Source organism: Myotis brandtii, unplaced genomic scaffold, assembly GCF_000412655.1.
Source record: "Myotis brandtii unplaced genomic scaffold, ASM41265v1 scaffold684, whole genome shotgun sequence".
Lineage (NCBI taxonomy): Eukaryota > Metazoa > Chordata > Mammalia > Chiroptera > Vespertilionidae > Myotis > Myotis brandtii.
In genome coordinates, this window is record NW_005370673.1 from 714,365 (window position 1) to 726,342 (window position 11,978).

Genomic DNA, 11,978 nt, shown 5'->3' on the forward strand with positions numbered 1-11,978 from the left:
TGGCCCCTGCCCCTGCCCCTTCTTGGGGTCCTCAGGCTTCCAGACCAAGCACCTCCCTGTCCCTCCAGGAGGCTCAGAGCGGCCCCACAGCTGGGCCTGGGTCTGGGCACAGCTTAGGTGCCCATTTCTGCACCAGGAGGTGTCTTTCCAAAGCAGGCCCTGTGAGCTGGGACTCCCTGTGGGGCCTGCTCACCACACCCCGACTGCAGTCTGTCCCTGCAGACACCCAGGCAGTCCCTCTGTGGGGACAGCACAGCACTATTGTGCTGGTGGCCGGAGAGTCAGTCTCGCCATCGTGTTAATTCCAACACAGTCACAGGAAGCAGGGATACAGGCTGCTCTTCCCACTCACAGCTGCTGCCTCCTTGGCCCGCCCTGTCCCGAAGGGCCTGGGCCGGCTGCAAACAGCAGGCAGCAGCCACTGCCCGGCTAGGAACTGACAGGAGAGTCTGTGAGCCTGGAGATGGGGGAGGCCCACGCCACCTTCCTGTTTGAGAGAGAGCACTTTTCACTTTAAAATGGGACACAGCCTCATTGGGAAGCTGCTGATGACTTGCAGACCACATTCCCCGCAGCCTCGTTACCCAGAACAGCCGGCCCCGTGCCTGGGGAGACAGACAGGCCGGCGGGAGACCGGGTGGCCCTGCCTTGCAGGAGCCGTGTGCCCACGGTCACTGCCATGCGGGGGGGGGGGGGGGGTGCTAGCCAGTGTGAGGATGGACGGGGTGGGGGTGTCCACTGTGTGGGCAGCCAGCCCACAGGCCTTAGTGTGAAAGGCTTTTAAAGCTGAGAGAAAAGCAGTCGTCTCACAGCGAGGAAGCCGGCAGGGAACACTGCCCTGTGGTGTCAGGCAGAGTCACCATGGGGAGTCGGGCACTGCTGTCAGGGCCCCCCGGGGCTGCCTGCCTGTCCTCCGCAGGACAGGCGGAGGGGCTGCCTCTGCTCCGAGGGCGGGAGGAATCAGAATGAAATTTCTGTAACATGTTCACCTTGGGGGGTTGATAGTGAGGCAGCGTGGAGGTCTCGTGGCTGTGGAAAGATCTAGAACACAGTGCCAGGGAGCACAGAAGGCAGGAGTGCGGGCGCCGTGGCCAGGGCACCTAGATGCCGCGTGCTGGATGAGGGGCTGGCATGTCAGAAACTTAGGTTTTCGGAGTGGTGAGACGCCTCACAGGGGTTTCCCACTTCTTTCCAGTCCCCTGGATCAGCATCCTTGTGCCCCACAGATTGCTCGTGGAAAAATGATAAGGGGGCTTCTAAACCACAGAACCACCATCATTCAGAACTGCCTGAAATCTGGCTGAATGGAATTCCTACAACTAGGGATTTAAAGGAGCAGCCACATCAAGACTAATAGGAGAGGCAGAGTCACTGCAGAATGAGCTGGTCCCACACCCATGTGTGGCCGATAAAACTGGGAGGGATATCTTGGCTGCGGAGGTCCCCCTGAGGAACAAGGTGTCCCAGCCCCATACCAGACCCCTCAGCCCAGGGTTCCAGTGCTGGGAAGATTAATCCCTGTAACTCTGGGCTGTAAAAACCAGTGGGGTTTATGGCTGAGTCACATGAAAGCTGCTGGAGACCCAGGCAGCTCCTCTTAAAGGGCTAGCACACAGACTTACTCAGACTCATTCCTTCTGAGCTCTAGCACTGGGGCAGCAGCTTGAACGGCCGCAGGGCCATACAGGAGCAACTACATTGTCTGGCATCAGGGAAGGAACTGGGGGGAGGGCAGTTTTCTCCCAGATAAAAGTGCTGGCAGAGGTCACTGTTCCTTTTCTGAGCCCTCACCCCACAGAGCCAGCAGATGGGTGCCATATCTTAGATTCCATCAATTCCATCAGCCTGGCTCACACTGTTCGCCTCACCATGGAGAATTCCCTGAGGCCCACACAAGCTGTTTGCAGTGGCTCTTCCATACCAATGAACTCTGTCCTGGCTCAGGCTTCAGACTCAACTAAAATCCTTCAAACAAGCAGCATTTGGTCTCAGCATGCTATGGACTTCTTGCTAAGTGGCCACAGGCCTGGTAGTAGCAGCAGCCAGCCTTGGTTCATAGCTTGGCTTCTCCTGGGCACATCCAAGCCCAGCACAAGGAGCAGCCATCTGCAGATCGCTTTGTAGCTCATGCCAAATGGCCCCAGACAGAACACAGATGGTGTTGATCTTGGCCTGGATGCCCTAGGAGGCCCCAGAGTCAGCGCACTCAGTGGACAGCTTCAGACCACATTGAAGCACCGCTCAACCACCTCCACAAGCAACACACTCAAGAGGCAAACTCAGTGAGCACCAGAGCCCTGCTGAAGTAAGTCCTGCTCTGTGGGGTGGGCCCCTGGACAGCTGATCCTGTGGTCTGTGGTCACTGATAGCAGCCATCGGCCTGAAGGTAAATCCCTGCCATTAATGTGCCAACAGCAATCCAGGTTCGACTACAATAGGAGGGTGTACACAGCCCAATGGGTTGGAGGGGAGGCTGTGCCGCTGGACCCTACATTAGGTCACTCTACCAAGCATGGGAGATGTAGCAGCTCTACCTAATACATAGAAACAAACACAGGGAGGCTGCCAAAATGAGGACCCAAAGAAACATATCCCAAATAAAACAACAAACTCCAGGAAAAAAACTAGACAAAATCGAGACAAGTAATCTACTAGATGCAGAGTTCAACACACTGGTTACAAGGATGCTCAATGAAGTTACAAGTTTAACAGTATTAAAAAGAAGACATGGAAACCATAAAAAAAACAACAACCAGAAATGAAGGAGGTACTAACTGAAATGAATAACTTACAGGGAGTCAACTGTAAAGCAGATAAAGCAGAGAATCAAATCAGCAATTTGGAATATCAGAAAGCAAAAAACTCCCAATCAGAAGAGCAAAAAGAAAAAGAAAAAGAAATCCAAAAACATGAAGATAGTGTAAGAAGACTCTGGGACAACTTCAAGCGTACCAACATTCACATTACAGTGGTGCTGGAAGGAGAGGAGAGGGAGCAAGAAATTGAAAACCTATCTGAAGAAATAATGACAGAAAACTTCCCTAACCTGGTGAAGGAAATAGACTTACAAGTCCAGGAAGCGGAGTCCCAAACAAGATGAACCCAAAGAGACCCACACCAAGACACATCATAATTTAAAGGCCAAGGGTTAAAAAGAGAGAATCTTAAAAGCACCAAGAGAAAAGCAGTTAGTTACCTACAAGGGAGCTCCCGTACGAATATCAGCTGATTTCTCAACAGAAACTTTGTGGTCAGGACGGAGTGGCAGGAAATATTAAAAGTGATGAAAAGCAAGAACCTACAATCAAGATTACTCTACCCAACAAAGCTATCATTTGGAATCAAAGGACAGATAAAGAGCTTCACAGACAAGAAAAAGCTAAAGGAGTTCATCACCACCAAACCAGTATAATGTGAAATGTTAAAGGGTCTTGAAGAAGAAAAGAAGATTTAAAAAATATGAACAATAAAATGGCAATAAATACGTATCTATCAACAATTGAATCTAAAAAAACACACAACAAAATAAATGAACAAGCAGAACAGAAACACAATGATAGATACAGAGAACAGTTTGTTGCGACGGGCTGGGGGCCCGGTGAAAAAGGTGAAAGGATTAAGATGTACAAATTGGCTGTTACAGAATAGTCCCTGGAATGTAACGTTCACATAGTCAATAATATTGTAATAACTGTGTCAAATGGGTATGTGATTTATTGGGATGATCACTTAGGTATGTGATGTCTAATCACTGGGTGTACACCGGAAACTAATATAATATTGTCAACTGTAATTGAAAAATAAAAAATGATTTAAAAATAGTTAATTTTTCTTCTCCCCCAGGAGAAGTACCCCGCGGCTGTGCAGCTCCCCGAGGGGGCCTCCTCCAGCTGCATGAGCATCCGGAGCGCCAGCCAGCCAGGGTGAGTGCACAGCCCGTGGGCTCGGGCTTCCTTGCTCGCCAAGTCCCTTCCCTGCAACCAGATGGTATTTCCTGGTGAAAACGAGGATTACAAATGTAGAGGGCAAATGCGAGCTGCCGACACCTTGAGAAACGTCTGTGGCGCCCTAACAGGTGCACACCCACCGACGGCGGCAGAAGAGGAGGGGCACGTGGGTGAAGAGGGATCGGGGACAGGGGTCAGCAAGCTCTGAGGGAGGGAGGACCACCTGGCCTTCACTCTGCTGGGCGCCTGGGGGCGCGGATCTGCCGGGGTGGGAGGGCCTGGTGACTGGCATGAGTGCCTGCCGAGGTTTGGGTTTGTTTTCAAGCCTCACAATTATGCAGGCTGCTGGGACTCACCCTGTAGTAAGGGAACGTGTCCATCCCTCACAGCTGGAGCCTGTGGCTGGAGGCCATGTCAGCTTGCACTCTGCTGGGCGAATGTGTGCATGCCCGTGTCCCTTAGAGCATCTGGGTTATTCACTGCTTCCCACCATGTCTAACCTGTCCATGTCCCAGGCCCATGCGAACACAGCTTCTCTGGGCATATGCCTAGACATGCAACCCTTGGGCCATAGCGTAGACTCAGCTTTCTGTTACCACCAGATTCTTTTAGAAGTAGTTTACCAACTTATTTCCCACAGGAAAGTGTAAGTTCCTGTTGTTCCATGTCCTGTACTTCACTTGTACTGTCATCCTAGTATTAGTGGGTACAACAGCACCTCCCTGAGGCCTTCCTGGCCACGGCCCTGTGTGTCCAGGACTGACCCTGTGGGTGGGTGAGTGTCTAAGAGGGGGCCAGCTCACAGTCACGCTTCAAGGCACCTGGGGGCGGCTCTGACCTCTTTCAGGTTTGAGCTGGTCATCGTCTGGAGGATGCACATAGATGAAGAAGGGAAGGTTTTGCCGAAGCTGGATCTTCTCACCCAAGTGCCACAGCGAGGTAGGCAGGCCAGCGGGCTCTGCAGTCTTAGTGCCCAGCAGGGACACCCACTGATTTCACCTGGTTCACATGGCAACAATCAAAGGCTGAAAATCTCAGTGTACTTTTTATGTCATTTTAAAAAATATTCTGATCAATAATCACTCCAAAAGCACCTGTGGAGGCACTGCGCCCCAGGCCTCCTGGGCTGCTGCACAGTGTGGGGAGGGGGTTGTGCCTGCGGGTTGGGCTGCGCTGACGGCTGACACAGCAGCAACAGGGGAGGTGGGCAGGGTCTCGGCCGGTGTGTTTCTGACCCAGTGTGTTCTCCTTACAGCCCTGGAGCTGGACCGGAAGGGAGCAGTCGCAGCTGCTCCTCTCCACTTCCGGGCCCTGCTGGGCCTGCTGGGCATCGAAGCGGCTCTGGAGAGCCTGCTGAGGCTGCTCTGCGCGGAGGGAAGCCCCGGTGCCCACCCAGCACCGCCAGGGGCCTGGGATGTTACTGAATAGAAACATTGGCTGCTGCCGACTTAGAAACCACACCCTCAGCACATGTCTGTGCATTGGTGACACATGATCTATCAACTGTCAGGTCATAAAAAACACAGACAGCTGTTTAAACACAAAATGAAAAGCCTGACACACGAGGAGCAGCTGTGCCCCCTCCACCCCCGGGAGGCTCTCCCCTCCCCTTGGCCTCCTGAGCTGGAAAGCCGCTCCCCTCAGCCAGTCCTGACACGCACTCGTCTTGACCCAAAACAGCAAGTCTGCACTTGAACCTGCAGTGGGACAGCGAGACCCACTGTCCCCCACAGGCCTGGGCCGTCCCCCCCGCCCCCCTCTGTCCCACCCGTGAGCCCCAGCTCCCCGCGTGTCCAGCAGGTGGAGTCTAACGCCTCCTGCCCCCACACTAACAGGAGAAGATGGGCAGCACTTGAGTATCTTTCCGACCCTCTGAGTACAGAAGTAAATGTTATGACAGAATTAAAGAATAAATTCTAGAAAAACTGGTGTAATTCAAACAAGTGTAATTCTCAAATTATCACAAAATTTCCCCACAAAAATTTACAATCAGCAAAATATTCTCCTTATATTTCATGTAGCATTTTCATATAATTCCACGGTTTCACTAACATTATAATATATTACAATGAGCCTTCATTAATCCCTCAAAACGATGCTATAAATAATCAGCCTGTACAACCGACCATGGAGTGAACCTGCCACCAGGACTCGCGTGTTCACAGCAGCCTGGCGCCTGGGGAGCCCCACCAAGAGCCCGGGGTGCCAGCAGGGCCACTCCTCTTGCACCAGCGGGCGGCAGCCCTGCAGAGGCGGCCCAGCACCCGAGGGAGGCCCAGGGCAGAGGCACAGGGCTGGCGCCTCCCCACAGTTCAGAGCGGCGTCACTCAGGAAAGGAAAGGAAAGGAGTTGGTGCTCACGTGATGGTGTTTGCCCAACCTGAGTCCCGTGGCCCCTGCTGATCCCACGCAGAATGGTGGCCGTCTGCACTGTGCCCTCACCTGCAGGAGCCACAGGCCTGTGCTGATTGGCGTGTGGCTGGCCACTCAGCTGAGGAAGTTCCAGTAGGATCCCTGTTTTCTTAAAAGGCCAAATTGTAAGATCTACATGACAGTCCGTGTCCCGTGTGCTAAGAGCCTGGTGGTAGGAGATCCAAACGTTGGGTCTTACAATCAGGCGTTTGCATTAGAGGTTAGACATGAGCCTTGGGTAGGAGGGCAGCTGCCCGAGGCGCCAGGACATAATGCACAGCCCCCCTGGCCCGCCTGCCCTGGGAGGGGCCTCCATCCTGCATCCCAGCAGCAGCCCCCGAACAGTGGTTAGAAAGCAACAACATTCACAGCCAGTCACCCACCACAAAGCGCTATCGTTCAGCCTTCACATCCCATGTTCAAGTTTCAAGACACCACAGGAGAAAAGCTAGACCTTATGGAGAACTAAGGTGCAGTCTTCGCTCTCCTTGAACCTGGCTGACACCGCGGCGGCGTCTTTGGCGCGCACAGCCTTCGAGTAGTAGTTGACGATCTTGCCATCCAGTCTGTACTGATGCGGGATGCTCTCGTAGGGCTTGAGGTCAAGGTCCAGCACAGACACGGAGAAGGCAAACCTGGACCGTGATGCAGGGACCACAGGCCTCTGATCAGAGCTGAAAATACAAAACAATGTCAGTGCTCCCAACCCTCTCCTTGCTCACAAAGAGCACCCATTCTTGCGCCTACATGCATCCCGTCTGTCCGTGGTGTGCACAGCGCTCGAAGCTTCTGCTGTGAGACCCGCTAGTGCCCAGGTAAGAAAGGGTTAATGTGCAGAAAGATGGAAAACAAATTACTAGGATATTTGTGACATTCCCCCTATCCCAGAGGTAGAAGCGAATGCTGGGCCAACTATTACGAAACCTAAGAAAGAGCAGGAAGATCTGGCCACTCAACAGCCAAGTGGATGATAACGTGCTGGGAGCAGACTCCCCGCTCCTTTCTGCTTGCTCAGTCTGCAGTGTTTTGTGTTCTGTCTCTTAGTGCTTAGGTTTTCTAAATATCAGAAGTCACAGGCTGAACGCTCTGTGGACAATGACTTGTACTTGAAGACCCGAGACTGAGTCTGAACTTTGTGCTCAGGCTGCTGTGGAGCACGCTCAGGGCACAGTCGGCAGCAAGGTGACTGGCACGGGCGTGAGACGAGTTCATGCGGCTGCAGGGAGTCGGTCAGGAGCCGCGCTCTCCCCAGGCTGAACTACTAGCTAGAAATCATCAAAAAACAAGTCAACCTATGAACCAGGAGGTCCTGGGCTGCGGGCTCGATCCCCAGTAGGGGGCGTGCAGGAGGCAGCCAATCAATGATTCTTTCTCATCACTGATGTTGCAATCTCTCCCTCTCTGAAATCAATAAATAGATATTTTAAATATATATATATTAAAAAATGATAGAAGTAGCACCTTAAAAAAACAATTCAAACAAACAAAACACCCATTTCGAAAGTTCTGCCTGAGCAGGAAGCAGCGAGCAGGCTCCTGTGCAGACAATGCTGATCGGCCTGAACTCTGACTCATTCCTACTCGAGACCCAGCTGACAGGACAGCGACCTGGGCTCCTTCGGGTTCTTAGCAAAACCTCCCCACCCCCCGCCTCCCCCGCACAGCAGGAAACACGTCTGCACGTCAAGGGCTTGCTTCCATCTCCTCCCAGGGTCTCAATCCCGAGCTCAGAGCAGCTGGGCCTGGACAGAACTACACAGTTTCAAGGACACTCCATCTCTCCCTTCAGAACCAGCACCAAGATGAGGTGAGCCCATCACCAGCTGCTGGGAGCATGGGAGCAGGGCTGCCTCATGAAAACTCAGACCCTTTGTCTGCCAGAAGGTCCCCAGGAGTCCAGGGCATGGCTCCTGACACCTAACCCTGCCCACCCTGGGCTGAGACTGGTGCCCACGTTTCAGAACTTTCTGGACATGTGACCTGGCTCCTGTCCGTGCGTTTTTATGAGGGTAATTTCTGTTCCCCGACTGTACCCTTGCGTCAGGCGGGTGGGAGAACGTAGCATCTCTGTGGTTTCCTCTCATGCAGCACCAGCTAATCCAGCCAATGGAGTCCTCATAGCTAAGCACTGTGGCCTCTTCTTTGGGGATAATGGTGTTTTCAACCAAACAGAACCATCTTTTTCTGTATTTCAGTTTTACCCTATAAATGTCCCTCCATGTTTCCTGACCAGGAAACGGACAGCTCAGTGCCTGTCCGGCAGCGGGCCTCCTTAGGTCAAAAGCAGAAAACCTGGCGGCAGCCAGTGCCAGGCGCCCCGGCCAGAACGAGGATGTTCCGCAGACACTGGGGGCTGGCGCCCCGAGAGCAATGCCGACGACACCATCTGTGACTAAGAAGGTTCGCAGGTTGATCCTGAATTCCTAAAAGAGGCCGGGAGGAGGCAGGGTGACGATGGGGTCTCGGGACGATGCTACAGATGGAAGTAGACTGCGCCCAGCTTGCAGGCGTCACCTGACCGGGGCCAGACTACACCAGGGCAACAGCTCCTCAGGCCCCTGGCCGTGGCAGCAGCGGGCTTCTTTGAGAGAAAGGAATTTGCACACAGTATCCAAACTGCTTCTAAGTCCTTAGAGTATTTTCTTAGAAAATGGTATAATAACCTTCAGTTTAATAGAACAATCTTTTAAAATTATTCTCCATGCCTTTTTATAGCGAATTACAACCTTCTGTGATCTCTAAATGTGGGAAAACCCTCTTCTCAATCCACAAAATCCCGTCCGGCCAGAGCGTCAGGCCCGGGCCCTCACCTGGCGTCCTGCAGGCAGGGGGAGAGCGCGATCATGATGGAGCAGTCCTTCGCCGTCATGGCCACCCGGTACTGCTGCACCTGCGGGCAAGGAGAGGTCAGCTGGCACCTCCTCTGGGAGTCTGGGAACCAGCCCCGGAGCTTGGGGGGAGCAAGCTGCAGGGGTGACTGGAGGAGTGGCAGCGTGAGGGTGCACCTTGTTCTCCCCCTGAAATTTCAACAAGTTACCCAACTGTAAGTCAACCGAGAAACCCTGCTCAACACAGACACACGCCTGAGACCCGCCACCGAAACAGCTTCAGGTGTGCAGCCGGGAGGCACGGGGAGGCCAGAGGGGAGGAAAGCCCAGGTGGCCCGGCTGGGAGAGGGAGGAACAGAGAGCTGCTGGGGGTGGGGAAGGGCAGCCCAGCAGGGCGAGTGGCGAGGAAACAAACAGGGACGGAGCCAGCAGACGCCTGGCAGAGCAAGGCTTCTGCCCTGCGGCTTCCCACGGTCAGGCCAGCAGTGGGGTTTCAGACAAAGAAACAGAACCAGAGCCCTGCCGCCGCTTGGACTCCACAAACTCGCCTCCCGTGGCCCTTGGCGCCGGGTCCAGGAGCATATGATCTGGAAGCCAAGAGCTACTGAAGTAGAACTGGTTTCCATCTGTGACTGCTTCCCAAGAGGGGTACTTGGCGGGGACCCCACGGAGGTCAGGGGTGGCCATTACAGTGAGGGCAAAACAAACCCTACCCCCAAGCAGCAGAGCTGTACCATCTTAGGGAAGCCTCGGAGGCTCACCTCCGGGAGACCACAGAGGTAAAAAACCTTGCAATCAAAAAAAAAGAAAAAAGCCCTAGCATCGGCCTGTGGACCGAAGGGTCCCGGGTTCGATTGATGCAGCGCCATCTACTGGAAAAGAGTAGCAAGACCTCCGCAAACACCAGGGAGAACCACAGCAAGAGAGACCAGGAAGGAAGGAAGCGGCGGGCCAAGCCTGCCCTCGCCCCTCCAGCGGGGTTTGGACCCTGATTCCGAACCCGGGATTCGTATTCAGTGAGGCAGCCACAGGCCTTAGAAGAAAGAGCGGCAGGTGGCCTCAGCGCCTGCTGTGCCGGCCACTGACATCCCTCCAACCTCAGGAGGGAGTGCAGTGTCCCCCACGGGCAGCCTGTCAGCAGGACACGCCTCGGGCCCTCTCACCCCGCAGGCTGTGCAGACCCCTGGCAGGATGCTGCAGACAGGGTCTCCAAGCTGCGTTCCGTCACGCCAGCCCCACGGGAGGCAGGCTCGGGTCTTGGATGGATGCAGACACAAAGCCCGGCTGGGCGATGACAGGGCCCTACGACACCAGCCTCGGCTCTGCAGCTTAAGCTCAACACCGGCTGCAGCACACGTGGATGTGTGCGCACCGGCCGGGAACGCACCTGCAGGGCTGCCACGCAGACCACACGCACGAGGTGTGCAGGGTCTGACTTGTAAAGCCGCGTGTGCTCGCATGTGTTAAAGACACAGAGAGATCCCCAGAGAGGGCTGCCTCCAGGTGGACTTTGGGACATTCTGTCCCTTTTGAACTTTCCTATATCATTTGAATGTTTAGTTTGAATAGCTCTCACTTTTACAAAAATGAACTAGTTACAAAACATGAAGTGGGCCTTCCATGTTCTCACAGGCTGGTTTGTGGTGACAGACCTGTCCCGTTAGCCACTCCCCTGTCACTCGCCCAGAGGACCCACCCTGAGAAACCTCCCCAGTCTACCTGCCCAAGCCAGGCTGTGCGGGCACGCAGGCCTACTGACTGCCGGTCCGGGCCTGCGGAAACCTAGAGTTTACAAGTAGAATGAAAAAGGAGCTCCTCTCCTGACACTATTCATTTCGCTAAGAAATGGGTATTTCACAAAGTACATAACAAATGACGTCCAAAGAATTCCTAAGAGATACGTATGAAAAACAAAGTGTATACACACTTTGAATACCTACTAATTCCAATGGGTTTAAGCATGAAAAGAAAGAAACAACAATGGAGCTGTCATCTGTTAAAAGTTTGGGCACAAACCGGCAGTCGGACATTCCCCAAGGGGTCCCGGATTGGAGAGGGTGCAGGCCAGACTGAGGGGCCCCCTTAGCCCCCCCAGGCCTCTAGTATATATATATATATCTCCTATATAATAAAGAGGGACTATGAACATTGACCGTCACTCCACCACAAAGATGCCTCCCACAGTGGAGTGGGGGTTTCCGTAACACAAGATGGCTGCACCCACAGGGGAGGCCGAGTTCCCATAACGAGCCTTAACGAGCAATCAGCAGGGACCTGAGGCTGCACCCTCTGCCTGGCGGAACTTGACAGGAGACCTCAAGGTGCGTCCCCCTGCCCCAGTGCTGGGCTGGGGGACCTCAGTCTGCAACCCTGCCCAGCAGGGCTTGACGGGGGACCTGAGGCTGCACCCCACCCCCCGCCCAGCGGGGCTTGATGGGGGAACTAAGGTCACACCCCCCATCTGGTGGGGCTTGACAGGGGATCTCAGGCCGCATCCCCCCCCCCCCCCCCCAGGGCTTCACAGGGGATCTCAAGGTGCACCCCCCACCCTGGCCCGGGCTGGGGGACCTTAGGCCACGCCCCCCACCCCAGAGCTGGGCCAGGAGACCTGAGGCTGCATCCCCCGCCCAGTGGGGCTTGACAAGGGTGGGACCGGCCAAGTCTGGATCTAGTCCAATGGGGGTGGGGCTGGCCAGGTCTGGATCTAGTCCAATGGGGGTGAGGCTGGCCAGGTCTGGATCTAGTCCAATGGGGGTGGGGCTAGCTGGGTCTGGGTCTAGTCCAATGGGGGG

General features: G+C 54.4%; 2 protein-coding genes across 2 annotated transcripts in view; one reads left to right on the forward strand and one right to left on the reverse strand.

The window, feature by feature from the left end:
• Positions 1–5,881, forward strand: part of CENPP (centromere protein P) — a 222,340-nt gene extending 216,459 nt beyond the window's left edge. Inside the window, exons 6-8 of the mRNA XM_014529502.1 lie at positions 3,844–3,923; positions 4,795–4,886; positions 5,203–5,881. Of these exons, the coding sequence (XP_014384988.1) occupies positions 3,844–3,923; positions 4,795–4,886; positions 5,203–5,375 (345 nt within the window). The 3' untranslated portion in view covers positions 5,376–5,881. The remainder of the gene's footprint in view (positions 1–3,843; positions 3,924–4,794; positions 4,887–5,202) is intronic.
• IPPK (inositol 1,3,4,5,6-pentakisphosphate 2-kinase) overlaps positions 5,879–11,978 on the reverse strand; it is a 69,900-nt gene continuing 63,800 nt past the window's right edge. The window contains exons 12-13 of the mRNA XM_005881660.2: positions 9,169–9,248; positions 5,879–7,032 (exon numbers count right to left, since the gene is read on the reverse strand). Of these exons, the coding sequence (XP_005881722.1) occupies positions 6,807–7,032; positions 9,169–9,248 (306 nt within the window). The 3' untranslated portion in view covers positions 5,879–6,806. The remainder of the gene's footprint in view (positions 7,033–9,168; positions 9,249–11,978) is intronic.